The 27754-nt window shown below is 45.0% G+C and overlaps 1 protein-coding gene and 1 long non-coding RNA gene across 3 annotated transcripts in view; one reads left to right on the top strand and one right to left on the bottom strand.

The window, feature by feature from the left end:
* ncaph (non-SMC condensin I complex, subunit H) overlaps positions 1–3177 on the bottom strand; it is a 28671-nt gene extending 25494 nt beyond the window's left edge. The window contains exons 1-2 of one of the 2 annotated variants that reach the window (XM_061818283.1): positions 3022–3177; positions 1683–1900 (exon numbers count right to left, since the gene is read on the bottom strand). In XM_061818283.1, coding sequence (XP_061674267.1) covers positions 1683–1900; positions 3022–3024 — 221 coding nt within the window. In that variant the 5' untranslated portion in view covers positions 3025–3177. Of the gene's footprint in view, positions 1–1682; positions 1901–2179; positions 2240–3021 lie in introns of those variants that run through there. The other variant, XM_061818284.1, reaches the window with a different exon arrangement.
* A 58-nt stretch (positions 3178–3235) lies between these two features.
* Positions 3236–8287, top strand: LOC133499880 (uncharacterized). Its single transcript, XR_009794767.1, has 4 exons — positions 3236–3370; positions 4588–4633; positions 4821–4905; positions 8198–8287. It is a non-coding gene; the product is annotated as an uncharacterized LOC133499880 (long non-coding RNA).
* The last annotated feature ends 19467 nt before the right edge of the window (positions 8288–27754 follow it).

Here is a 27754-nt window from a genome sequence, read left to right as displayed (position 1 = left end):
AATCGCAGGACACATAGAAACAAACAACCATTCACACTCACATTCACGCCTACGGACAATTTAAAAGTCTTCAATTTACCTAGCATCCATGCTTTTAGGATGTGGGAGGAAAACAGAGTGACCAGAGAAACCCCACGCAGGCACATGGAGAACATGCAAACTCCATACACGCGGGGCCAGGATTTGAACGGGGTCGGAAACCGAACCAGTTAACCAGTCACCCAAAACCGCCTATCACAAAGGACATATAGACAGAAACAGTCAGACACGCATTCACACTGAGGAACAATTTAGAGTCTTTAGTCAACCTACAATGCATATTTTTGGAACGTGGGAAGAAACGCGAGTACCCGTAGAAACTCAGGCAGGTATGGGAACATGGAAACTTGACGTAGGGAAGGCCAGAATTGAACCGGGTCTTCAGAACTGTGAGAATGCTGTGCTAAACATTTACGGGCAATTTAGAGTTTTCATTTAACTTTGAAGAAAGGAAATTCCCTCCCTCTATTTATGGTACTGCTACAGAAGTAGGAGTACATACTGCTATCCCTGCATATTATTATTTTCCTTTCTTAGGGGTGATTGTAAGGCGGAGCTGTGATTTGACTCGACAGCACTGTAGTTAAGGTTGCCCAGCCTGAGGTGTTTCAGTTTCTCATGCAGCCCCCCACTTCTTACTATATTCTGAGATTGACTTCTGCTTTTTGTGTCAAGTCCCTTCGCTGGGATGTCACCAGCGATAGATGTCCATAGAGAGATAAGGAAGTCATGGCTGAGCGAGCCAGTCTGCGTTCATTCCCACCTGGGGGAGCAGTGTAAAGACACCCAAAGCTATCATCAAGTGGAGAAAAGTTCTTGAAAACCACATCGCTGGGTCAATGGCATGTTTGCTGACACGCAAAATGAAAAAAACAGGTCCCTCTCCCCTCCCCACAAAAAGAACATTGTAAATTTGATCCATTACAGAAAAGTTAAGGGATCACCCAATTGCATTTTTTTTTTTTTTGCACCCAAGTCTGAGTCTTTGATTTTAAGTATCAGCTGAAGCAGAGTCTCAACTGACACATATAACTACAAAACTCAACCTTTAATACTTAAAGGTTACATATTTTGGCTGTTTAGACCTCATAGACTGACTCTCTAACCCAGTGATTTCCAACCTTTATGGAGTCATGGCAAATAGTTTACAACTGAAAAATGTCATGGCACACCATCAAAAAAAAGTCACAAAAACTGCATACATTAGTTACTGTATGTACTTCCTGACATCTAATAAAAAACCTTTCATTTGTTCTGTCATTTTGCCTCATTGATATGAATAGATGGAAAAACATACATTATTTATTGTAAATGTAATTTCTTTGAGCAATTATGTAAAATTTGATAATTTCCTATGGCACATCTGAAGAGTGCTCACAGCACACTAAGGCCCCTCTGACAGATATTCCGTCTGACCCAGTTTTAAATCCTCTGTCAGTATTTTGGCTACAGACATAGCCCCCGGCTATGTCGAGTTTACATGTTCTACATGAATCACCTCGTTCAATGATCATGTGAACTACTCCCTGTTAAAAATTTTTGCCATGAAGCTTTCAAAAATGTGGTTCTCGAACAACCAAAAATCAGCAGGCCCATTAAAAATTTCTGAGGAAATTTAGTAGTTGTCATATGGAGTTGGATACCTATGGGGTGCAGAGTCATTTAAAGAAGATTCGGCAGCAGTTTGAAGGTCAATCACTCTTGACCGTCTGCGCTGACGTCGCTCCTTCTCATCATCGTTTCCAGGGAAGGCTGCAAGCAATGGTGTGCTACTGGCTGCTGGTGATAGGCACTTGTTCTTCATGGATGAGGACGCCCAACCCTGGCATACCCGGGAGACAGGCGTGGCAGCCGTACTCATCTTGGATGAAAACAGAGCAGAAACTTAGAACATGAGATTTGAAATTCAAATATGAGAGGCTCAAGAAAACTACTCATTCTCAGAGAACTGAATTCATCACAAGTGGACTAGTCTGGTTGTCTTCAAAGGCATTTAGCCTCGAGCAAGATTTATCAGTTCATGCACAAGACTAGTTAGGACAGTACTGCAACAGTCCAGTTGCAAATGATTCAATGGCCTGGATGAATGAAAATATTCACAGGCATCCATCCATCCATTTTCTGAGCCGCTTATACTTACAAGGGTGTTAGGAGTGCTGGAGACTATCCCAGTACATCATCAGGCAGGAGGCAGGGTACTCCCTGAACTGGTTGCGACCCAATCGCAGGGCACACACAGACAAACAACAGGCACACTCACAAAAGGGCAATATAGAGTCTCCAATTAATGGCATTTATCGGATGCGGGAGGAAACCGGAGTGCCCAAAGAAAACCCATACAGGCACGGGGCGAATATGCAAAATCCACACTGGGATTTGAAACCTGGTCCTCAGAACTTGGGAGCTTTAAGCAGTTACATCACTGTGCAGCCTTCATGGGCATTATTTATTTTGTTTAGGGTATGTTTAAAAAAAATCGTCACAGTACATGCTGTATACCGATTGTGAATATATAATTTGATAACATATTTACATTATGCACTCGGGCAGGACAAAATTCTAATTGGAGGTGAAACATTCAATGAAGAAGAGCTGATTGAATGATTTGGAGTGAGAATGAATAAATCTACCTTCACGAACAATAACAATGTTATGCATGATGTACCACTGAATGTTTCAATTCCACTTTCTAACACAAACAAAAGCAGTCAATGGCAGTTGAATACGTTTTTCGAGACCCATGTCAAAACACAAGTCAGGTCATCAAAAACGGCGTAAACCTTTTCAAATTGGATAATAGATAGTATTTAAGGTGTTATTCTAGCCTAGTAAAACAGGAAACCACGAAAAAGTTACTGATCTCACAATAGGACATACGTAGTAACGCAGAATTCAAGACAAAAAAATTAGCATTGGAATCCCCAACGCATAATTCAAAGTTCCAGGAGGGTTATCGGATTCAGGTTTACGCGTAAACCTTACCATAAAATGGATTATTATTCCTCGAAGTATGATGAAACGTGTCAAATCCAGTCCAGGTTTGTAAAGAGTTAGCAAAAGACGTTAACTTTTCTTGCTGCCGACCATTTGAATTTTGCGCCGAACCCACGATGGCGTCACATCCGCCTACTATGGTGTACGGTAGGAAATCCACTCCATGCGTGTTCGCTACACTCTGGAACATGTGAAAATTAGAGCGCAAATGGAGTGTGCCGTCCGGTTGTTCCGAGCGACACACTCCCCGAGACTTGCGAGTCCCATTCCGCATTACCCCCGCTTTGCCTGACGAGACAGAGCGGCCGCAGGGTCAAGCAGGACGACACATTTGCAGGTAAAATTGACACATTCAACATGGCGGACAAACTGACGTACTCTGCCGATGGCAAACACGCTCGTTCGAAGAACACTTTTCCTCAGGACGTTCTCTGAACACTGCACTCGCTATGGCGTCATGTCACTTAAAAAATAATTATAATAACAATGAAAAATTAAAAAGGAAAACAAAAAAAAGTAAAATTAAAACGACATCTTGAACAAGAGCGTCAGAGTGAATTTCCAATCGTAGCTAAGTGGCGTTGTATGGCGTCGTTAGATTTTAACGTAGGATTTGTTGTTGTTTTTCATTTTCTAAACAAGTCGATTAAAGACGAATGGTGACAAAAATACAATAACATAATAATAATAACACTTAAAATCCATTGATAATCAGAAATCAAGTTCATTTATTGATGTTTTTATCTATGGCACATTTTTTTCTCAGGAAAATTTCATTTTACAAAAATAGCCGCTAGATGGCCGTAGACAATAAATTGCATGGTGGAAGCTAAAATGCAGTGGATCTCCAACTTTTTAAACAAGTATATCCGCAAAAAATATTTAGCTAACCAAGTACCATTATATTGGGCAGGATTTAAATGCAGTGAAATATGATGAAAATACGGAGGCTGAGGTGTGAGTCCTAAAAAACACATTTTCTGTACTGAAGGTAAAATGCATCTGAACTGCACTGTTATTTGAAGTAAAAAAAAAGATTAAAGTACAAGAAAACTCTTGGTAAAAATAAAGTCAATTAAATAGTTTAGCTCCGACTCCTTTTCTTCTGCTGTACAAGATGAGGTGTTGCATAGCTAAGCTTCATTCTAATGTTTGATTGTATTTCATCCATCCATTTTCTGAGCCGCTTATCCTCACGAGGGTCGCAGGCGCACTGGAGATAATCCTAGCTCTCATTGTGCAGGAGGTAGGGTGCACCCTGAACTGGTCGGCAGTCAATTTCAGGGCACATGGAGACAGACAAGAGTCGCACTCACAATCACACTTAGGGGCAATTTAGACTCTCCAATGAATGCATGTTTTTGGGATGTGGGAGGAAACCCACAAAAGCATGGGGAGACCATGCAAACTCCCCACAGGCAGGGCCAGGATTGAGCTCTGGTTCTCAAAAACTGTGAGGCCAATGGTCTACAGCAGCGCCACCAGGCCGCGATTTTTTTTTTCATGTTTTTAAATATTTATTTATTCAGCTTTCTTTACGCTTATCCTCACTAGGGTCATAGGTGTGTTGGAGTCTACCTCAGCTGTCTTCAGGCCACAGGTAGGGTGATCCTGACTCCCTCCTTTCCCCTCAAATCTCTATACTCAAACTGCAATTTCTTCCTCTCAAGTATGATACCCAGCAACCAAATGCATGCACCTCCCATTCAGGGTGTTGCCAATCTCTTTACAGCCTGGGCCATCTTAAAAGAGAGCAACAATTTGTTCTGTATTTTGTTTATTTTCAGATCCATCCATGTATTTTCTGAGGCGCTTATCCTCATAAAGTTTGCGGGAGTGCTGCAGCCTATCCCAGCTATCTTCAGGCAGGAGGTGAGGTCCACCTGCAACTGGTTGTCAGTCTATCACAGGGCATATGCAAACAAACAACCACTCACATTCACACCTAGAACAAATTTAGAGCCTTCAATTAACCTACCCTGCTTGGTTGTGGGATGTGGGAGGAAACAGGAGTGCTCGGAGAAAATCCACATGATCGACTTACACCAACAGTTGATCGTGATTGACGCATTGCGCACCTCTAGTCTAGTGGGTGTTGTGTGTAAGGTGTTTAAGTGTAGTTACAGATAGTACTGTAAAAAAGATGTCCATATTTTCTTTATTAGACAACAACCTGCTTTACAATCACAATTTTCATATGCGCAATCTTCCTGGTGATCACATCGGTGAGGTTTTCAATGGGATTGAGGTCTTGACATTGGGTGGGTTGGGGTTCGGTGAGGCCGTGGAGAATGACTTCAAGATGGCTTCGAGGAAATTCTGGTCCACCGTTCATCGTGTCAGGAGGGGGAAGCAGTGCACCGTCAACACTGTGTATAGTGGCAATGGAGCACTGCTGACCTACTTCTAATGCTAACACTTCGAAGACCTTCTCAATTCCACCAACACGCCTTCCCATGAGAAAGATGAGTTTGGGTGCTCTGAGTTGGGCTCTTCTATCTCTGGGGTTGAGGTGGTTAGAAAGCTCCTTGGTGGCAGGGGCCCGGGGATGGATAAGATTCACCTAGAGTTCCTAAAGGCTCTGGATGTTGTGGGGCTGTCCTGGTTGACACACCACTGCAACATCGAGTGGACATCAGGGACAGTACCTCTGGATTGGCAGACTAAGGTGGTGGTCCCCATTTAAGAAGGGTGACTGGTGGGTATGTTCAAACTATAAAGGGATCACACTCCTCAGCCTCCCTGGTAAGGTCTATTCAGGGGTACTGGAGAGGAGGGTTCGTTGGAAAGTCGAATCTCAGAATCAGGAGTTGCAATGTGGTTTTCATCCTGGCCGTGGAATAGTGGACCAGCTCTACACCCTTGGCAGGATCCTCGAGGGTGCATGGTAGTTCGCCTAACCAGTCTACATGTGTTTTGTGGACTTGGAGAAGGCGTTCGACTGTGTCCCTCAGGGAGTTTTGTGGGGGGTTCTTCGGGAGTATGGGGTACCGAACCCCCTGATACGTGCTGTCCGGTCTCACGGAGTTTGGTCCGCATTGCCGGCAATAAGCCGGACTCATTTCCAGTGAGAGTTGGACTCTGCCAAGGCTGCCCTTTGTCACCGATTTTCTTCATAACCTTTATGGACAGAATCTCGAGGTGCAGCCGAGGCGTAGAGTGTGTCTTCATCAAGCTGTGATCTCCAACACTCACTAGAGCGGTGAAGCAGCTGGGATGAGAAGCAGCACCTCCAAATCTGAGACCACGGTCCTCAGTCGGAAAAGGGTGGCGTGCCCTCTCCGGAACGGGGATGAGATCCTCCCCCAAGTGGAGAAGTTCAAGTCTGCTGGGATCTTGTTCACGAGTGAGGGAAGAATGGAGCAGGTGATCGAGAGACGGATCGCTGCAGCGTCTGCATTGATGCGGACTTTGTATCGGTCCGTTGTGGTCTAAGCTAAGTCGAAAGGTGAAGCTCTCAATTTACCAGTTGATCTGCATTCCTACCCTTACCTATGGGCATGGGCTGTGGGTCGCGACTGAAAGAACAAGATCCCAGATACAAGCGGCCGAAATGAGTTTCCTCCGCAGTGTGTCCGGGCTCTCCCTTCAAGATAGGGTGAGAAGATCGGTCATCCGGGAGGGGGCTCAGTGTCAAACCGCTGCTCCTCTGCATTGAGAGGAGCCATATGAGGTGGCTGGGACATCTGATTCAGATGCATCCCGAATGAGGTGAGGTGTTCCGAGCATGTCCCACCGGAAAGAGACCCCGGAGACGACCTATGACACGCTAGAGCTACTATGTCTCTTGGCTGGCCCGGGAATGCCTTGGGATCCCTCCGGAAAAGCTGGAAGAAGTGGCTGGGGAAAGGGAAGTCTGGGTATCTCCGCTGAAGCTACTTCCCCCGTGACCCGACCCGGAAAAGCGGTAGAAAATGGATGGATGGATGGATGGATGGATGGAAGTACTTCATACATAGTTTTGATTAATGTATCGTTCACAAAGATAAGGCTGCCTGATTCCAGCATTTTGAAGACGCCCCAGATCTTCAGAGATTCTGCACCAAATTTCACAGTTGGAGTGGAAAAAATGCTTTGAAAACGGCACAACTGTATTAGGATTGTGAGACAAATGTGCTTACTTTATCACAGGTAACCCTGAGCCCATTGTGTATGCATGGATCACTTTAGAATTGTGACTATGTGAGTCCCAGGATGCGGATGTCTGCAAACAATGAGTTGCAGCCGGGGAACAATGAGGCCCTGCAACTTATCGTCATGGAGCACAGATACAGTCATCCTTCACATTGAATTTTAAAACAGTATGACTGTTGTTGCGTTGCGATCCTGCTATATTTCATACAATTGGTATCATGTTTTTGTGTTATCCATTGCTGTTGCTCTCGCTCAGTATATAGGTTTCAGCCTGCCATGATAGCAATTTTTTTAGAACCAAATATTTTCCCCAAAACTATCATAATATCGTTAATGTTTTTTTTATGCCAATCCACCAATCAATTTTCTGAGCCCCTTATACTCACGAGGGTCAATGATACAACAACAATTACAATTTATCAACTCCAAAAAAAAAAACTCTGTCCATTGTATGGAGCGAAAACCCGCCCTACTCTGCCTCTGGTTGGCTAACACCAAGACAGGATTCGGTACTTTTGACTTTTGATTCGCTGTGTGTGGAAGCTTTCCACAAACACACATATGCACACAGACACAGGCAAAGACACATAGGGCCTAAACTATGCATCTATCAAACTGAGGATGTTTCACGCATCTGTGCAAATCTTTGTGCATCTCAAAAATGAAAATGCGATCCTTATGTATGTATATGTATATTTCCAGTATACCGGGTTGTAAAGTAGAATTGTGACTGAAACATACCAATAGAGTGTGTTAAAAGTAAATAAAAAATTAAATGCACATGACGTGCAACATAATTTCACTTTACTGTATGCTATTACAGTTATAGTATCTCATAAATGAAAGGCATCTCATCTGATGGTGCTTCAGATTCTTGTAACCATCAAATGATATTTGATTGACACAAGACGATAGGAATTATAAAATGACTCCAATTGCAGTGCTACCTCAGTATCCCAACAATTACACTGTGTTTTCTGCCAAGTTATCCATCCATCCATCCATCTTCTGAGTTGCTTATCCTCACCAGGGTGACAGGAGTACTGAAGTCTATCCCTGCTATCTTCAGGCACTGGTATCCTGCACACCCTAAACTGGTTTCCAGCCAATCATAAGGCAAGTAGACAACTATTCGCACTCACGCGCAATTTAGAGTCTTTAATTAACCTACCATGCATGTTTTTGGGATATGGTAGGAAACTGGAGTTCCCGGAGAAAACCCACCCAAGTACGGGGAGAACGTGCAATGTCCCCACAGACGTGTTCGGGATTGAACCCTGGCCCTCAGAACTATGAGGCAGACACTGTAACGGTTCGAGTCTAACCACTCACCCACTATTCCACCAGCTAGGTTATCCTCATTATCAAAACCTTTACACAACAATTAATTAAATTCTACCCTGAAGGAGTGCTTTGTGGCAGGTTATTAATCAGGGCCCGAGACAAGCAAAAGAGTACAGGTTATTTGCAATTAGTCTTGCAAAGAAATTTAGACATTGAAAGTGAAGAGAATTGATGATTACATAGCCATCTGTCCATCCATGAATGCATTTCTTCTTTTCTTCTTTTTTTGTGTCCTGTTCAGGGTCACCAAAAAGGTAAGGTGCACCCTGAACTAATTACCAGTCAGTCACAGGGTGATTGTCAATGGGGAATTGACCGGGTCAGCTGCGTGAGAGGCAGCTATGTGAACCACAATACTACTAATGAATGACCCTTGCATACAATATCGTAAATGTTAATGCAACATGTATTGTTCATATTTAACAGTAAAAGCAACTTACCACAACTATCAGAATTATATTTATTCATAGGTACTGGCACTTGTAGACAACTGAAGGAGGTTTAAAATGACAAACTATCTTGTGGAGGTACATGAAAAATATGTGGCCTTTGCCTTTCAGACTATGCCTCTTTTTGTGTGAAGTCAATATTTATTCACTAGAGAGCTCCCCATTGATCTCCTCAAAGAAATACTACTCTGTTTTGCTACTCAATAAGGACACAATGTTTACCAATACCTTTGTGTTTGAACATGCATCTAATCAAGTCCATTTTAACCACAGTTTCCAGCTACAGTAGCTATATAAAGATCCCAAAATGGGTAGATGAAGGAAAAATTGCATTTTAATTTTAAGCAACATTCTAAAATAATCATTTATTCAACACCACCGGGCCACAGTGTTGGAACACCTGGCCAATATTCCTCGCCAGTCTGATATTGGTCTCCTATCACTGACGGGGTGTGTGAAGCATTAAAACTGGAGGACCAGCACAGCGGAGAAGGGGGACAACCAGACCTGAAACCAGCACAGATGTGCCGGAACCCAGCCTGGGGTCTGCCCCATAATGCTTCGTGCCAGTCACCTAAGGCTGTGATTCCCAACCTTTATTGAGCCAAGGCACATATGTATCTTACATTTGAAAAAAGATCACAGCCCTCCACCAAAGAAAAGTGTCACAAAAGGTGGATACACAAGTCCATTATACACTTTCTACCATCAAATACAAGACCATTTATCTGTTCTGCCTCTCTTCATATCCATCCATCCATTTTCTGAGCCGCTTATCCTCACAAGGGTTGTGGGAGTGCTGGAGCCTATGCTAGCTATCATCGGGCAGGAAGTGGGTTACAGCCTGAACTGGTTCCCGGCCAATCGCAGGGCGCATAGAGACAGACAACAGCCACACTCACAATCACACTTAGGGGCAATTTAGAGACAGGGAGGGCCGGTATTGAATCCCGGTCCTCAGACCTGTGAAGCCAACACTCTAACCAGCATGCCACCATTTTTTTTTTTTTTTTTTTTTTTTTACCAATTAAGTGAAATTTGATAATTCCCTGCAGCATAGCAGAAGAACTCTCACGGCAAACTAATATGCCACGGCACACTGGTTGGGAATCACTGCCCTAAGGGACCCGAAAAAAGATGTCTGTGCGAAATTTGTACAGTGTGAGTAATAAAAATGTGCTGAGTGTGTGAAGAAGGAAGCAAGTCTACTGCGGGCCAACTGACTGGACGATCACAGAAAAAACGGGGGCAGCCCCTCTCCACCCCACAGCTAATCTCTCCAGGCCCCAAGTCTCATACCTCAGCTGACTCTGGCCGAGAGGCGGGGTACACCCCATACTTGTTAATTCCATCCATCCATTTTCTGAGCCGCTTATCCTCACGAGCGTCAGGGGAGTGCTAGAGCTAATCCCAGTTATCATCGGGCAGGAGACGGGGTACACCCCAAACTGGTTTACAGCCATTTGCAGAGTACATGGAAAACAGACAACAGTCGCACTCAAAATCACACCTTAGGGCAATTTCGAGTCTCCGATGAATGCATGTTTTTGGGATGTGGAAGGAAACTCGAGTGCCTGCAAAAAAACCCATGCAGGCACAGGGATAACATGCAAATTCAATACAGGTGGGGCTGAGATTTGAACCCCGGTCCTCAGAACAGTGAGGCCAATGCTCGACAGCAGCTGCACAATGCCGCCCATTTCCATTTTGCTTTCTCAGTTTTCTTTTAAGAAGAGAATGAAATGATTTTTTCCTCCAATTATTCATTTTGATTAACAAAATGTTAAGAATACATTGAGCAAACTCAACACCATGGCCCCATGCTATTCAGTCACCCCTATCTTAAGAACCCCAGTGTTCCAATGAATATTGATGGCTTCTATCCATAAAACAGGTGGCAGAATTCCAAACATTGATTTGATTCCTTGATCTACTGCTAGGAGGAAAATCATTTTTTATTTTTAAGATGAATGTAAATTTACTATCCAAGCCAGATGCATTTCTTTTAGCTTTCCACCTAGCTTACATCATTAGGACACGAGTTGTAAAGATTTACCAATTTTTATGTTTGCCATGCTGTTAGAATCAGTTATGCCTGTCTGCACTGTGTAGCTTATACTACCAGCATCTTATTGAGGATGACTTGGGTTATGTTTTGGAAATGCACCAGCCAGCTCATTATGCTGTTAACAGCACTTCTTATCTTGTACTGATAATACTGTATTTCAAAAGATAGTAAAATTCGATGTAAACATTAGCTCTCCTCAGGATGTCATAGTGCCACAAAAGAAGATTAAATTGGAACAGACCAGTAATGGCACAGTCACAGGCCAACGCCAGAGAAAATAAGAAATACTCTAACAAAGCCCTTTGGTCATGTCTTTGATGTAATGATGTAGAAACGGGGAGGCAGAACATTATATCATCTTTTATATGTACACTGTCACCACAGGGAACTGTTATAATCCTATTCAGGTCCCAAACTATAATTGTCTACTTCACAGTTTGCCCACAAGGAATGACGTACCCGCCAATGAAGTTCCATTGGAAGAAGGATAACACATTGACAGACTCCACAGATTTAGACACGCATCTGCTATTGCGTCGGTCAGTAAATGAAACCTGATGAGACCTACGATGGATTTAAATATGACTCACGGTTACACGTTGCATGTCAGTTTACTCATCCAGTAGATTTAACACATTGATTCCTGAAATGTGACTTGCCAAAGTGCCCATATCCATAAAGTCATTATCATGTCTTTACAAATATCCATGTGTGTGTGCACTGTGATTCTCGGGACTTCATGCATCTTAGTCAAGGCTGGCAAGGACTGCACTCTCACATACTGGTGAGTCATTCATTCAACTTTGTTCTCCTTCACCGGGGCAATCATTGCTTTATACACATGATCTGAAACAGATATCCACTTCAACAAGACAGGTTGCTTTTTTTTTAAAGGCTGTTCAACTTCACATCCACCTGTGGGACATGTTTCTCTGTACTGAGCACATTTTGATACATTCTTTATTTGGGAAAAAAAAATCACAACGCATGGTTATCGTTCCTGCTTAATCACATTCCATCCAGATCGTCGATATACACGTGCTTCTGTTTGAATGCGGCAGGATTAGCACATGCACCAGGGAATGTCCTGACTTGACACTTTTATGCTGTTGTATAAACACCATCTGTTAACCAACTGTCATTTCCAATCTGCTACAATTTAGAAGCATGTGGTTGTAATGTGGACTGACAAAATAAATATAAATACAACTGTTACTACATAGTATGTTTATCAAGTCTTCACTGTATTGCATCCCCAATTGGCTTAGTGCTGAGAAGGGATGGAGGTGTTAAGGATATGATGTGGATGTGTGAGGCAGTTATATGGATGACTGCAGCAGAAAAAGGAGAATGATGCAGTTAACCTTTTAGAGAATCTTCTGGCCTCTCAATACTGTGTGTCCTCCCCAATTTACAAGGGTGTCTAGACCAGGATACATTTGACTAGTGAATTTCCTCTCAGCCGAGCCGAGCCGAGCACATCATCAGCCAGTATTTTATAAACAACATCAGACAAACAAGGTAGACTATCGTCATCCACCTGGGTCTTGGTTTAATACAGTAACTGTGTATACATTACACTACATTCTTCCTCATTTGGGTCATAACCTTTACATGAACCCAGGCTGATTTTTTAGTAGTGGTGTATGAGGTGTGGTAAAAAAAAAAAAAAAAAAGTGACCTTTTTTTTCCAGGTCTTTCTGAGATGGGGAGGAACGTGTTAAATTTACTCTGCTACGTTTACTCAAGTAACGTTTTGGAAAAATTGTACTTGTCAGAGAAGCTTTAGGGATACTTTGTACTTTTACTCAAGTATTTATGTTAAGAAGAAACTGTACTTCAGTTGTTTGCTGTGTCCATTTATAAATAATTGCATGCACAATCCATTTTTAGACTTTTGTTTTGGACTTTTGCGTCAGGAGTCGCTGCTCCAGTCCACTGTGATTACCGCAGTGACGTTCAAGTTCGCCAATCAATCAACACAAGAAAGTCAAAGTTTACTTTTGGGGGAGCCAATGAAAGACTTAGTTGATAGCCACGTGCCATTCGTGTTTACATTACAGACTATGAAAAATATGCTGGCCTTTTCTTTCCCTTGTCTGGCATGTGTGACATTTCTGTTTTTAGTTGCCATGGAATGTTATTTACTGGTATATATTTTAGGGCTTTCAAATAATTTAAGCCAAAGGAAATCTTCCCATCAACAAGTGGCTCCTACATGATTCATGTGCCCAAGAAACTGGAAAAACTCTAATTACTCATCTTACTTACTGACAGTATAATCAAATGTTTGACAGTTTACTTCAAAGAGGTATAACCCATTTCCAGATTTTACTGTATTCCCCTCCCCCATTTAGTTCACTTTGTTATGTTGTTTATTTTTGAATTGTAATCTTTACTTTTTTCGGTAGGGGTAGAGGGGCAGGGAACCACCCAAACACTATTTGAGAAAATTCCTGTGAATACCAAACATATCATCTTTGTTCCTGTGGTCTGTCTAATTTCATGCCATTTAAAATTGACGCAAGGAAGGCCTACTGGAAAGTGTAAGAAATATTAATAATCAACAACCATTAACTGTACAATTAACATAGCAAATTTGGATTCACTATTTGTCAACCCAGAGGTTAGTTTGCTTTTTCTTTACTTTGTATACTGTTCTTAGTGCATAAAATACTTTTGGGATTAAAACTTTATCAGTAGGTCTTTTGGAAAGTTGTAAAAGGGTTGAGTTCCACCCCCCCACCTGCTTTTTTTTATAATGCACCTACACAGGACAATCACTTCCCACGGACCACAAAATAGGGCCTCCAAGTGTGAAATAATGAATTCTTCTACCATCTAATTTTTCTCAACGACCTTACCTTTAATTATTTGCTGCAGCTCATCATTCTTCTATCTTTGCAGTTTTGCTGATGAAAATATTCTCGATTCAGTCAAGTATGCCCCTTGCCTCTGACATTTAGCCGGCTTTATGAAAACAAAATGATAATCCATCAAGCAGCCTTTTCCTCCGCCCTGAGAATGAGGGTACGTAAAAGCCACAACTAGGAGTAACTTATAATACCGCTTTAACTTTTATTGTCAACACTAAATGTAAGTGTAATTTTCTGGGAAAAGGGCAGGCGCATTTTGATTATTAGTAGTTATTAACGGAAGCAAACTTTACACAGTGCTAGACACATGCAAGTATGGTTAAGTTGTACAGGTACTAGTTTATAACTATGGACCCCGAGTTTTGGTTTGTATTTGTACTGGAACATACTTGTTTGCTTGGTAAATGATTTTCCAAACATACAGTACAGAGGTTCACACACCGTTGACAAACACGTGTGTTATGTCCTTTCGTAGCAGTGTGGAATGTTAAGTAATGTAAATGTAAATATGGGGACAAGTGAAACATCCAAATTCCAAAGATTACATTAAAAGAAACAATACTGTACTCCTGTCATTTCTAACCTTAAATGAACCAAGGCGCACATTTTATCATTGAAAAATCCTATGGCGCACTGCCAAAGATAAATGTCACAAACGTTTGACTACTGAGATAAGGATGAGCTCATCTCAATTTAAAAAATGTACTTAATGTGAAACTTTTGCCCCGTTTTATTGAACACAAAGCTGAAATTCAGTACACTCTACATTGCTTCCAAGATGAACAAGAATATATTTTTAATTAATAAAAATATTCAAAAATGAAATGAAATTTAAGATTTCTGCGGCACCCCTGTTGATCTCTCATGGCACATTGGGTCACTGCTGTATTTTTTTTTTTTTACATGAATAATGATCTGTGTTTGTTTTAATACGAAACTTGAATAACTATGAAAAAGTTTACAATTTAGAATACAATTTTATATTCATTTGCTTCCAAAAAGACCAAATTATCTATCAACTAAATTGATATTCAAAAGTATGCCTGTTTCGGGTTAGGCTTTATATCAATTCAAGCTGCTTTTTAATGAAATCGTTGAGGAAGTTCAGATACTGCATTTGAAGACCGAACATGCACATGGACAATTGCACTGTCCTTGAGTGGTAATGGAACCCACACCGCTTACATGGTTAGGTCATGTGAGTGGCAAGGAAAAATGTCAAGTAAATGCTGAAAAAAATAGGTATTGGATGCACTTTTATAAATACTGTACATAGAAAGGTAATTGGAAGAAACGGGTGATAGAATGAACGAATATGAGGTTGGCATGGCTCACGTGGTAGAGTGGCTGTCTCGCAATTGGATAAATGATATTTCAATTTGTAGCAAACTCTTAGTTGTGTCAAGGTATTCTTCATCAAGTCTTTTCTGACATGGCAAAAATACTCTATCATTACTTTGTAACTGAGGCAAGAAGAAATGTAAACTGAAGGTGGAAAGGGTCTCCAAGTAGATGTTCAAAACCTTTCACCAAGGAGGTGTATCGGAGGCCCACGGCACCTCCTCCTTGCAGAAGAGTAATAGCGTTACTTTAAAGCATGTCCCACTATTTTTAAGCGAGAGCCCAGACACCTTGTGGAGGAAAATCATTTTGGCAACTTCTATCTTTGATCTTGTTCTTCACGTCACGTCAGAGGTGCGTATTACTGTAATGTGCAGTCTTACCTTATGGTCTTACACACGCATGCAATCATTAAGTTTGATCAGCAAACAGCTTCTTCATGAAGTCATTTCACCATCTTGAGCTGTGGCTGCATGAAGTCCAATTTCTTTGAGTTTGGTGAGCTCTTGGTAAAGCAAGTCAAGTGTACAGTAAGTGACAATTTCCTGTTCATTGAGAGGATGACTCTGTCCCTGCCTCAGTCAAAGTAAAAATCTTCCTTTTTTCTCTTTAGTGGCAGCTCATCGTGTGAACTGGGATCCTCCATGACTGTCGGGTTGGGGTTGACGTAGCTGCGAGAATCTCAAGTGGCTCACCTTGAGTTACTGCTGTTAGCGAAGCTGGTGGGTAAAAAGAACGAAGCGGCAATCTGCTGCCAAAAAGGAAAAAAAAAAATAAAAAAAAAAATTTCTTGTAGTTGCTGCTTTTCCAGGACTATGAAAGGGGTACTGTCTGTCATGACCCATCGGAACGAAGGTAGGACCCAAATGCAGGATTCGTCAGATGCAAGGTAGTTTGGGGAAAAACGTGTATTATTATAAGGTCTGGGATCGGGCAGGCAGTCAGGTGCAGCAGCAGTAGTTGGGACGTCGGGCGAAGAGAGCAGGTGAGCGGGCAGACAGGAGTCGGTACACGGGAGATCGATCAAGGCAGGCAGAAGTCTCAAAGGAGTCAGGCTTACGGGGTCGATCGGAGAACAGGCGAAGGTCGGTACACACGGGTTGATGATCAGGGATACGAGAGTGCTGGAACGGGACATGAACCTCAACGATCTGGTGGAGCACCAGTCGTCATCAGGGTCTTATATATACACGGGATAATCAGCCCGCATGAGGCGCAGGTGTGTGCCTCCCAATTAGCGCGAGGGCGCGGGCACCCGCACAGCCCAGGCTGGAGCGGCAGGATCGTGACACCGCCATGTTTCTCATCTTCAGAAATCACACAATCTCTAATACTGTCACAGCATGCTCAGAGCCCTATTAAATTCTTCTAATATTTTCAATATACATCTTTCAGGTCGGCATTTCAAAAAGGGAATCCCTTCTTTAAGTGCCTCACCTGGATGAATAAAGGTTAAATAAATGAATAAATAATCTCGGATATTAGTGTTTTAGTAAATTGTGCTGCTTGAACAACATTATAACAAGTGTAAGATTCAGCACCAATATCCTTCAAATGACATTGAGTCCCCTTTTCCTTGCTCCCTCCTTTTTATTCATTTGTCAATTTCACCAAATGCACATGATTGCTTGCAATGGCTAGTGGATGTAATGCCCACTTATTTTTGGTGTGTCTTGACTTAGCTTTTTTTAAACTGGTGGTGTGAAAAAGTGCTTTGACTAATAATGAAAACTAGAGTATAAAAGTATTTATATATTGCACGTTACACAGCACAAAAACTAAAAGCCTGAATCCTCATCAGTGTTTAATAAGCCCAATGCCCTCCTGTTCGCAAAATCCTCACCGACTCACCAAGTTTCCTCTTATTGAGCAGAGACAAAGCAGCTGCAATTAACTTCAGAATTCTGACTAATAGGTTGGTCAGTATTTTGGTGCAAGGTACCATACAGCATGTGCATGTAGGTTATTTCTCTTCCTCATTATATACCAACTACATCAGCCTCTCTTGGAAATAACTACTGTGGAGTTAATGCTAAAGGTCATAATCATATATATTATAAGTGATGATGGTTATTTGTTGTGTCATCTCATGGTGGTTTAATTGAACACTGGAGAGAAACACAGAGAAAAAAGCATTCTCTAGCCTCAAGATCTATTTAGGCATGAATTTAATAATGTGTGAGCTGTCCTAATGTGACCTGCCATGTTTAGAGGGAATGTTTTAGAGCAAAGAGCCACCTCATATTCAGATAGTATTTTTAGACTACAGCTTTTGTGGTGTCATTATTACGCACACTTTTGATTTTGTAATAATTCACGTAATGTAATTAGTTTTTACCCAACTCCACCTATACATGTTCTGAACCGGTTATCCTCACAAGGGTCACGGGAGTGCTGAAGCCAATCCCAGCTGTCATCGAAGAGGAGGCAGGGTACACCCTGAACTGGTTGCCAGCCCATTGCAGGGGATAAGGAGACAGACAACAGTGTCACGAACGGGGCACGAGGGCAGACCCAAATGCACGACTCCAGAGACACGCAGACGGTGCAGAGGAAACCTTTATTCAGTCCAAGGTCAGTGTTCAGGTAGGCAGTCCAAACCAGGCAGAAGTATTCGTGCGGCAGGCTCAATAGCAGGGTCAAGGAACAGGCGGAGGTCGGTACACGGAGACCAGTAGTCAGGTGAACGGGAGTGCGGGAACGAAGCATCAAAGACGATGATCTAGCGGAGGACAAGTCGTCCCCCAAGTCCTATATATACTGTGCGTCATCAGCTGTAACAAGGTGCAGGTGCGCTCTGGCTAATTGGCTGGCCCTGCCAACCAGCGCCGAAGTGCGATTCAAACGAAGTCTGCTGACGTGGAACCTAGGGTGCACCCTCATCAACCTGGGCAGTTTCAGCGAGACGGCGACCGGGTAATTGATCTTGGAAATCAGGAACGGGCAAACGAACCTGGGAGCCAGTTTGCGGGATTCCGTCCGTAACAGAAGATCTTTGGTGGAAAGCCACACTCGCTGTCCCACCCTAAACTCTGGTGCGGCCCTTCTCTTGCGGTCCGCTGCGGACTTCTAGGCGCTGCTCATGCGCAGCAGTGTCCTCCGAGCTGCTTCCCAGGTCCGTTTGCAGCGTCGCACCACGACTAGGGCCGACGGGACCGCGGAGTTCGTGGCCAGTGGAGGAAACAGGGACGGAGGATAACCATGCACTACATGGAGTGGAGCCATACCTGTTGAAGCGGAGGGTAGAGAATTGTGGGCATACTCTACCCACTTGATGTGCTGACTCCACGTGCTCTGGTCCCTGGATGCCAGACATCGAAGACCGGTCTCCAACTCCTGATTTATCCTCTCCATCTGGCCATTAGACTTCGGGTGATGACCTGATGTCAGGCTAGCTGAGGCGCCGATGAGGTTGCAGAACTCCTTCCAGAAACGGGCGCTGAATTGCGGACCGCTGTCCGACACGATGTCCCGGGGTAGCCCGTGGTAACGAACGACCTCGTCCAACACCATCTGGGCTGTCTGCTTGGCCGACGGGATCTTCGGAAGCGGCACGAAGTGGACCATCTTGGAGAAACGGTCCACTACAGACAGCACAACTGTGTTCCCTTGGGAGGGCGGCAGGCCGGTAACAAAGTCCAGCGCAATGTGTGACCACGGGTGGAAGGGAATGGACAGCGGACTCAACTCGCCTACCGGTCATAAGCGAGACGACTTATTGGCCGCACATACCGGACAGGCATTGTCCCTCACGTCCTTGCCCAGGCTAGGCCACCAGAACCTCTGTTCAACCACCGAGCGGGTCTTCGCCATACCCGGATGGCAGACCGTCTTGTTGGTATGAGCCCAGTTGACAACTTCTCCTCGCAGAGCCTGAACGACGAAAAGGCGGTCCGACGGACAATCCGCGGGGGGCGGAACCTCTCCCAGGGCCTCCTTTACCCGCGACTCGACCGCTCAAGTGAAGGCGGACACGAAGCACGCCTCTGGCAGGATAGTAGCGGCTTCTGAATCCGTGCTCCCTCCCTCGTGGATCCGCGAGAGTGCGTCCGGCTTGCCGTTCTTGGAGCCTGGGCAGAAGGACAGAGTAAAGCGGAAGCGGGTGAAAAACAGGGCCCACCTGGGCTGGCGGGCGTTCAACCTCTTCGCAGACTTCAGGTATTCAAGGTTCTTATGGTCTGTGAAGACAACGAACGGTACTTGCGAGCCCTCCAAACAGTGCCGCCACTCCTCCAACACGCTCTTGACCGCCAGCAGTTCCCGATCTCCCACGTCGTAGTTCCTCTCTGCCGGGGTCAGCTTCTTAGACAGGAACGCGCACGGGTGGATCCATCCGTCCCTGCGACTCCTCTGAGACAAGACAGCTCCGATTCCTGATTTAGATGCATCCACCTCCACCATAAACTGGTTATCTGGGTCCAGAACAATGAGAACGGGCGCAGCAGTGAAGCTTGCCTTTAGCCTGCTGAAGGCCTCCTGGCAGGTCCCGGACCACGCGAAGGTGGTGTGTGGCGAGGTGAGCGTTTGCAAAGGAGCGGCCACGGAACTGAAGTTCCTTATGAACTTCCAATAGAAATTCGCGAATCCCAAAAACCTCTGTACGTCCTTCCTGTTGGCGGGGGTAGGCCACCGGAGCACCGCGTCAGCCTTCCCGGGGTCCATACGTATCTCTCCCTCTGCCAGGATGAAGCCCAGGAAGGACACGGATACCCGATGGAACTCACACTTGTCCATATTTACGTACAATTGGTGCTGCAGCAGATGCCGCAGCACTTCTCTGACTTGTCGAATGTGAGAGGTTAGGTCTGCCGAAAAGATGAGAATGTCATCCAGGTATACAAAGACAGATTTATTCAGAAACTCCCGAAGCACGTCGTTAATAAAGTTTTGAAAGACGGCCGGGGCGTTGGTCAGTCCGAAGGGCATCACGAGATACTCGTAATGCACCGTGGGAGTCGCCCTCCCGGATACGCACCAGATGATACGCGCTGCGCAAGTCCAGCTTGGTGAAGATCCGGGCTCCTTGGAGGAGTTCAAAGGCTGTAGCTATCAGGGCAAGGGATACCTGTTCTTGACCGTGATATCATTCAATCCTCTGTAGTCGATGCAGGGTCGCAAGGTGGAATCCTTTTTCTTAATGAAAAAAAAAACCCGCGCCGGCTGGTGAGGATGACGGTCGAATGAGTCCGGTCGCCAGGGACTTCTCGATGTACTCCCTCATTGCCTGGTGCTCCGGTCGTGTCAAAGAGAACAGTTTCCCTCTGGGGGGTGAGGTACCCGGGAGGAGTTCGATGGCACAGTCATACGGCCAATGCGGCGGCAGAGCTCCTGCTTTAGACTCCGAAAAAACCTCCCTCAAATCATGGTAGCAAGAGGGTACTCTGGCTAATTCAGCGGCGGTGATAAGCTCGGCAACTTGGATCCCTCCCTCCTCCCCGGCGATGCCACACTGCTTGCGACAGTCCTCACTCCATGCCCTAATCCGACCCGTGACCCAGTCAATGTGGGGGTTGTGTCTCTTGAGCCACGGGCTCCCCAGGATTATGTCACTGTTACTAGAATTGAAAACGTGGAAACTAATACGCTCTGTGTGCCCCTCCGGAAAGTCCATACGTAGTGTTTGCGTGCGGTGTGTTACGCGGCAGAGGAACTTGCCGTTGGCGGCGTAAGCAACACGAGGACGCTGTGTGGGGAAGGTTGCCGCCCGCAACGCTTCGACTATCCGAGGATGTATGAGGTTTGCATCCGAACCGGAGTCAATGAACGCGGTCACTAAGCACGAATGAGCGTCTGTCCCGACTGTGAGGTGCAACAGCGATCGCCTCGACTTAGCACCAGTATACCGCACACTCACCGGTGTCGAGATCCCAAGGTCAGGGCGCTTCGGCCGAGTCGGACAGCGGGCGATTACATGTCCCAAATGACCACAATAGAAACAGTGTCCTTCTCGTTGCCGACGTGAGCGCTCCTCCCCTGGGCTGCCGAGCCCCTCCACTTGCATGGGTTCCGATGTGGCAGACAACGCGGGTGGCCGGGAAGCGACCGGGCTGAGCCTTTCCGTCTCCTCCTCCCTCAGGCCGTCCATCTGCCCCTGCACGGTCAGGCGCTGATCCACCTTGAGGGCCAATCCGATGTAGGAGTCTACCGAAGGCGGAAGATCCATGGCAACGAAGTGGCCACGGATCTGTGGGGACAGTCCCTGGTAAAACGCGTCATGGAGGGCCTCCTCGTTCCAACGGCTCTCGGCAGCCCGGATCCGTAATTCAAGAGCGTAGTCGGACACGCGGCGACGGCCTTGACGAATTGTCATGAGCGAGGGCGCCGCCTGGGTGAGCGCGCAGACGAACCTCGTCCATGAACGGCAGATCTCCGAGTTACGAACCCACTCGGCAGTGGCCCACGCCTCCGCCCTCCCCGTCATGTGGCAAATGACGAAGGCGGTACGGGACCGGTCCGTGGGAAAAGCGGACGCTTGCAGTTCAAAATAGAGGTCTGCGCCAGGAAGGGCTTGACGTTGCCAGAGTCGCCTGAGAACTGCTCTGGACGGGAGAGCGGAGTTATGCCGGCACGGGGAGGCTCCGTAACAGGCGGAACGACTCTCGTTGGCATAGCAGCCGCGTTAGCTTGAGAAGCTAGCCACGGTTCCAGCTGAGCACAGAGCTCATGGATCTATTGATTAGTAACCTGGAGAGCAGCCTCCTGCTCGACCAGGCGTTTGCCCTGAACTTGCAGCGAACGGCGGAAGGCTTCGGAGTCGGCTGGGTCCATGTTATGGCTAGATCGTTCTGTCACGAACGGGGCACGAGGGCGGACCCAAATGCACGACTCCAGACACACGCAGACGGTGCAGAGGAACCCTTAATTCAGTCCAAGGTCAGTGTTCAGATAGGCAGTCCAAACCAGGCAGAAGTATTCGTGCGGCAGGCTCAATCACGGGGTCAAGGAACAGGCGGAGGTCGGTACACGGAGAGCAGTAGTCAGGTGAACGGGAGTGCGGGAACGAAGCATCAAAGACGACGATCTAGTGGAGGACAAGTCGTCCCCCAAGTCCTATTTATACTGGGCGTCATAAGCTGTAACAAGTTGCAGGTGCGCTCTGGCTAATTGGCTGGCCCTGCCCAGCCTGGGCAGGAAGCCAGGAGCATGACAAACAGTCGCACTCACAATCACACCTCGGTGCAATTTGGAACCTCCAATTAATGTTGCATGTTTTTGGGATGTGGGAGGAAACCGGATTGCCCGGAGAAAACCATCACAGGCACGGGGAGACATCCAAACTCCACATAGGCGGGGCTGGGATTTGAACCCCAGTCCTTAGAACTGTGAGGGCAACGCTCTAACCAGTTGCTCCACCATGCCACCTCAAAAGAAATCCCCCAAAAATATTTAAAGAACAAGCCAAGATAAAGGTTTTAGACCTCGAACTTCAGCCATGTCCTGGGGAAGGCAGCAGGACACTGAGTCAGAAAGGGGCATGTTTCATGCCTCCATTGTGGAGGACACCCACAAAAGTTGACATTTGTTACTGATGATGTTTACAACCTCTACAGATAAAATTTCAAGGTCCAGCTAAGGCATTGAGGGGTCCAGTTTAGTGACCTCAGTACTGTGTTGCTGCTTTTTGCACGTCATTTTGTTGGTTTCATCAAGACACGCTCACTGGAGTGGTTCACAGACGAGAATGAAGGCGTTGGGATGAGAATCAGCCCCTTTAAATCTAAGACCTTCGCATGGTGAATGGCCTCTCTTGCAGAGATAGGGTGATAAGCTTTGTCATACTAAAGAGGCTCAGAACACAACCACCCCTCCACAGCATCAAGAGAAGCCAGATTAATGGGCAAAGCCATCTGGTTAGGATGCCAACCGGATGCATACCTGCTGAGTTTATCTGGGGAAGAGCAGTCCCCAGGGACGATCAAAGACATGTTGGTGAGATTATGTCTCTTGGTTGTCCTGGAAATGCCAGGGGATTGCCCCAGAAGAGCTGGACAAAGTGGCTGGGGTGAGAGAAGTTTGATCTTCAATGCTTTAACTTCTGCCTCCATGACCCTGATAAGAAAATGGATGGTAGTTGGACATACTGTAATAAACGTACAATAATCGATTAATGGCTTGACCAGATCCATCCATCCATCCATCCATCCATCCATCCATCCATTCATCCATCTTATGAGCTGCTTATGCTCACGAAGGTCACAGGAGTGCTGGAGCCAATCCCAGCTGTCATCGAGCAGTAGTGGGGGTTCACCCTAAACTGATTGCCAGCCAATCGCAGAGCACATGAAAAACAAAACACCGTTCACACTCACATTCACACCTTAGGGCAATTTGGGAGTCTCCAATTAATGTTAAGAAATCCAATAGAATTAAATTCGCAAATACAGGAAAAAGTTAGGCCGCCAAAACATGGGAATTTTAGGAATGAGTGTGAAGAGTTACACGGCTACAACTATTCGCAACAAGGAAACAGCATGCCATGATACTTATGTAATATACATACTTAAGTATATCAACTCCATCTGTCGGCATGAGTGCAAATAGACAATTTGAATATTAAACAATGCACATGTGGAGACTGGCTGCTTACTTGAAAAGTCAGCCATCATGAAAAGGAAACATGAGTCCCTTTTCAACCCAGTGGTGACTTGTGATTGCATCTTGTGGGTTGAGCAGGTTCCACCGATCCAATCATCCTCTAGGCCATCGTCCTTATGACTGATTTTTCTGTTGAATCATTGACGAGAGCTGACAATCACGGAGGAGCAGTCGGAGGTGGCAGCACATCCCAGATGAGTATTAACACACAAAGCTTTACATACACAAGCACTTTAGCAATACCGATTGACATCTAGAAAATATTGTGGGCTGTATCACACTCAGTAAGCATTCTCAATTTGTTTCACTCAATGACAGCCTCATCATTCACTTGGAGAAAAAGTTTAATCTGCGCTTTTCAATGCTTGCACACAGGACACACACATTTTTTTCTCCACCACATTAAAAGACAAGGATGCATAATTTTCTCCCTTAAACGGCATAAACAATCCTCAACTCTCTTTCATTTGGAGGTAATTATTTTTTCAATGATCTCTGATGATGAGTGGTGGCTTGTTGAAGCTCATGTGCTTTGAAAAGTAATTAGCCTTTAAATTGTATCAATGAACTAATCAATTTAAACAGTATCAATCAAAATCTCAGCGGGATTTTAGTAATCACAATAGGGTTAACGTCATCAACAAATTACTGCTATTGCTTAAAATAACGAAAACAAATTGGTTTCATGATTGCTGAACTACAAATAATATGCTGTTTGTATATGCTTACTGTATCCTCACAAAGATTCATGGGAGTGCTGGAGCCTATCCCGGTTCTCTTCAGGCATGAGGCAGGGTAAACCCTGAACTGGTTACCAGCCAATACGGGCAATACAGGAAATTTAGAGTCTTCATTTAACCAACCATGCATGTTTTGGAATGTGGGAGGAAACCAGAGTAGAAAACCCATGCAGTCCTGGGGAGAACACAGAGGAGAGGCCGGATTTGAACTCAGGTCCTTAGAACTGTAAGGCAGATATGCTAACCAGTCGGTCACCGTGCCACCATTGCTGTTATACCCAAATATTGAAAATGTGCAACTGATGACCATCATTTAGTTTAAAAGATTTCCAAGAGCAGATTTGATTTTAAGAGCGTAAAGCTGGAGATTCATTAAGAGTGAATCAACAATCTGTGCAGAAACGAGCAAATTGGTTCCATGCAGCTATTTAAACACACACTTTCTTGATTTGAGTACCTCTTTAGGACGAGAGAAGAAGTGGCCCTTACACATCCCCCATTCCACCAAAATATATGTTTTCCAGTAATCAATTTAGATTTTTTCTCAATTATTTTTGCTTAGCTTTGCATAATTATTGACATTCCTCTCAGGCTCAATGTACTATACATTGTGACAGATTAACATTTCAGATTACATCCATCCAGTCGCTGAGGTGGTTATCCTCACTAGGGGATCCTAGCCGATCTGATTTTGGGTGAGAAGCAGGCCACACCCTGAACTGGTTGACAGCCAATCGCACGGTACATACTGTATTTTCAAACCATCCTTCACACTCACATTTGCACCTTTTTCTTCAGTTCACCTCACCACGCATGTTTTTTGGAATGTTGGAGGAAACCCAGAGAGTACCCAGAGAAAAGCCACACATGCAAAGGGGGAACATGCAAACTCCACACAGGATGTGACCCAAGTCTGAACTGTGAAGTGGATATGACAAGTAGTTGGCCACCCATTTCAGCTTTTATTTCCAGGTATTTTCATCTGCATCTGAAATACGGCTTTTAAGTTTTTGTTGCCTTGTACTGTTTTATCATATTGTAAAAATATAGATAGTGTTGAATGTCGATATTGTGTTTCAGATTAAGCTTTTCCCATTACTATTTTTTAAAGTATCTAGTATACTAACTGTACATTCAACAGGAAAACTATCTTTTGGTTAAAAAAAAAAATGTGATGCTGATCGAAGAAAAAATTGTCAGAGCCATTAAACCAGCATTGGATATAACTCCAAGTAGACAAAATCTTCGATTAGTCAACTAGAAAGTGGACAGACCATAAAATGTTAAATGTAACAGCCTGATGTGCTGAATGGTCCTTTACAAACAGTTGATGTATTTTCCATCCATTCACTACCTGAGCTGCTTATCCTCACAAAGGCCACGGTGGAGCCTATCCCAGCTATTTTCGGGTAGGAGTTACAGTACACCCTGGACTGGATGCCAGCCAATCACAGAGCACACAGTCGTGCTCTCAATCATACCTAAGGGGAATTGGAGTCTCCATTTGATCCCTGGGCATGGTGGCACAGCTGTGGAGCATCGGCCTCACAGTTCTGACGACCGGCGTTCAAATCCCGGCCCTGCCTGTGTGGAGTTTGTATGCTCTATAGATAGATAGATAGATAGATAATACACTTCCTCTCAGTAGATGTGGACAAGTCCAAATGGTAATGTTTGTTTAGTGTTTTGAGTGAATGGTTGAGCACCAATAAACTTTAATTGGGGGCATTGGTTGGCTGGTTCGCACATCAGCCTCATAGCTCTGAGGATGCAGGTGCAAATCTGGCCTCACCTCTTTGGAGTTTGCATGTTTTCCCTGTGTGGGGTTTCTTTGGGTGTTTCTGTTTCATCCCACATTCTAATAACATGGAAGGTTAATATTACACTATTGTTTCGAGCCCTCAAGGCAATATTACACTATTGTTTCGAGCCATATTCAGATGATATGCGATCACGGCCAAACCGCATCCCCGTCCAATCCACTTCCGTGGCGGAGATGAGCCATCGCGGCCAATCGCAGCCGGCCGGTGTGGCTCATGACGGAGCCGAGCTGTGGTGCTTTAGAGGGTTGTTCACAGACACCACAGTACTGAGCAACACAGTCGAGCCGGGGCACTTTATGCGCGCACGCGGCTGAGTGACGCATTCTGGGCTAGGTTCTCCAGAGCCGCCCCCGTCGCAAAGCCCGACGCGCAGCTTTCGCAGAAGCTGTGATCGCCGAACGCGGCGCCTCAGCCGGTGTGGCTGATGTTAGGCGCCGTGGTGGCATATAATGGAGCCGAGGCGTGCTGCTTTTAGAGGGTTGTACACAGCCACCGCAGTACGCGATGAACACTATCGAGCCGGGGCGCATTACTGCGCGCACGAGGCTGAGTGAGACATTGTTGGCTGGGTTCTTCAGATTCGTCACCGTCCACGCAGCAGCCCGACCCCGTCCGACGCGCACATCAACACATTTCATACGTGGATCTTTTGTTACAGTATGAGAGACCGATTACGTGGTCCGCCCCAAACTATTATTCTTTTTAGTAGCTGAATACACACCTACCTGTGATTTGGAACCCACGAAGCTCTCGTCCTCTGCACCCGTGCAATCCATTTTTCAAAATAAAACCAGGTCTCTTTAAAATTTATGAAGGTTAATTCCATTCTCCCGAGTGTTCAAGCAATATCCAGCAATGCAATGAGCCGGCATTTTGGCTAACACGAAGGAACAACGATCTACCTTCCCGGGGTAAAACTAATAGAAACAAACGATTCCACTTGGGGGCGCCACTGTCTTTTACGTCACTTCCTGCTTCTTCTCGAAAACAAAGGATTTTCATGGCGGTAGTTACAAAAAGCTGTATACGTCAAAATCATGTTTTGTGGTGGAAAAAAAACGCATGGGCCCATATTGGCTGACATGTTTTCATTAATAACAATACTAAAAATCATCCATTTCATGACACCTGACCTTTAAGCATCCTCCTTCACCATCAGATCCAACTCACCACTAGCATTGATTTGTTAACTGAGCCAAATTGTACTGTAGGTCTTGACTGCCATTTCCCTTGATTGTATTTGTTTACAGACCAACCTCCCATTACGCATTTTATGACTTTGCTTTACTGACTGGGTACATTCTCCAAAGAATCAAAACAAGAACAGTATGAACGTTATGAAATTAAATAG

This window comes from Syngnathoides biaculeatus, chromosome 4, assembly GCF_019802595.1.
Source record: "Syngnathoides biaculeatus isolate LvHL_M chromosome 4, ASM1980259v1, whole genome shotgun sequence".
NCBI classification, from domain to species: domain Eukaryota; kingdom Metazoa; phylum Chordata; class Actinopteri; order Syngnathiformes; family Syngnathidae; genus Syngnathoides; species Syngnathoides biaculeatus.
The sequence above is the reverse complement of the archived record's forward strand: the minus strand, read 5'-3'. Positions and strand labels throughout refer to the sequence as shown.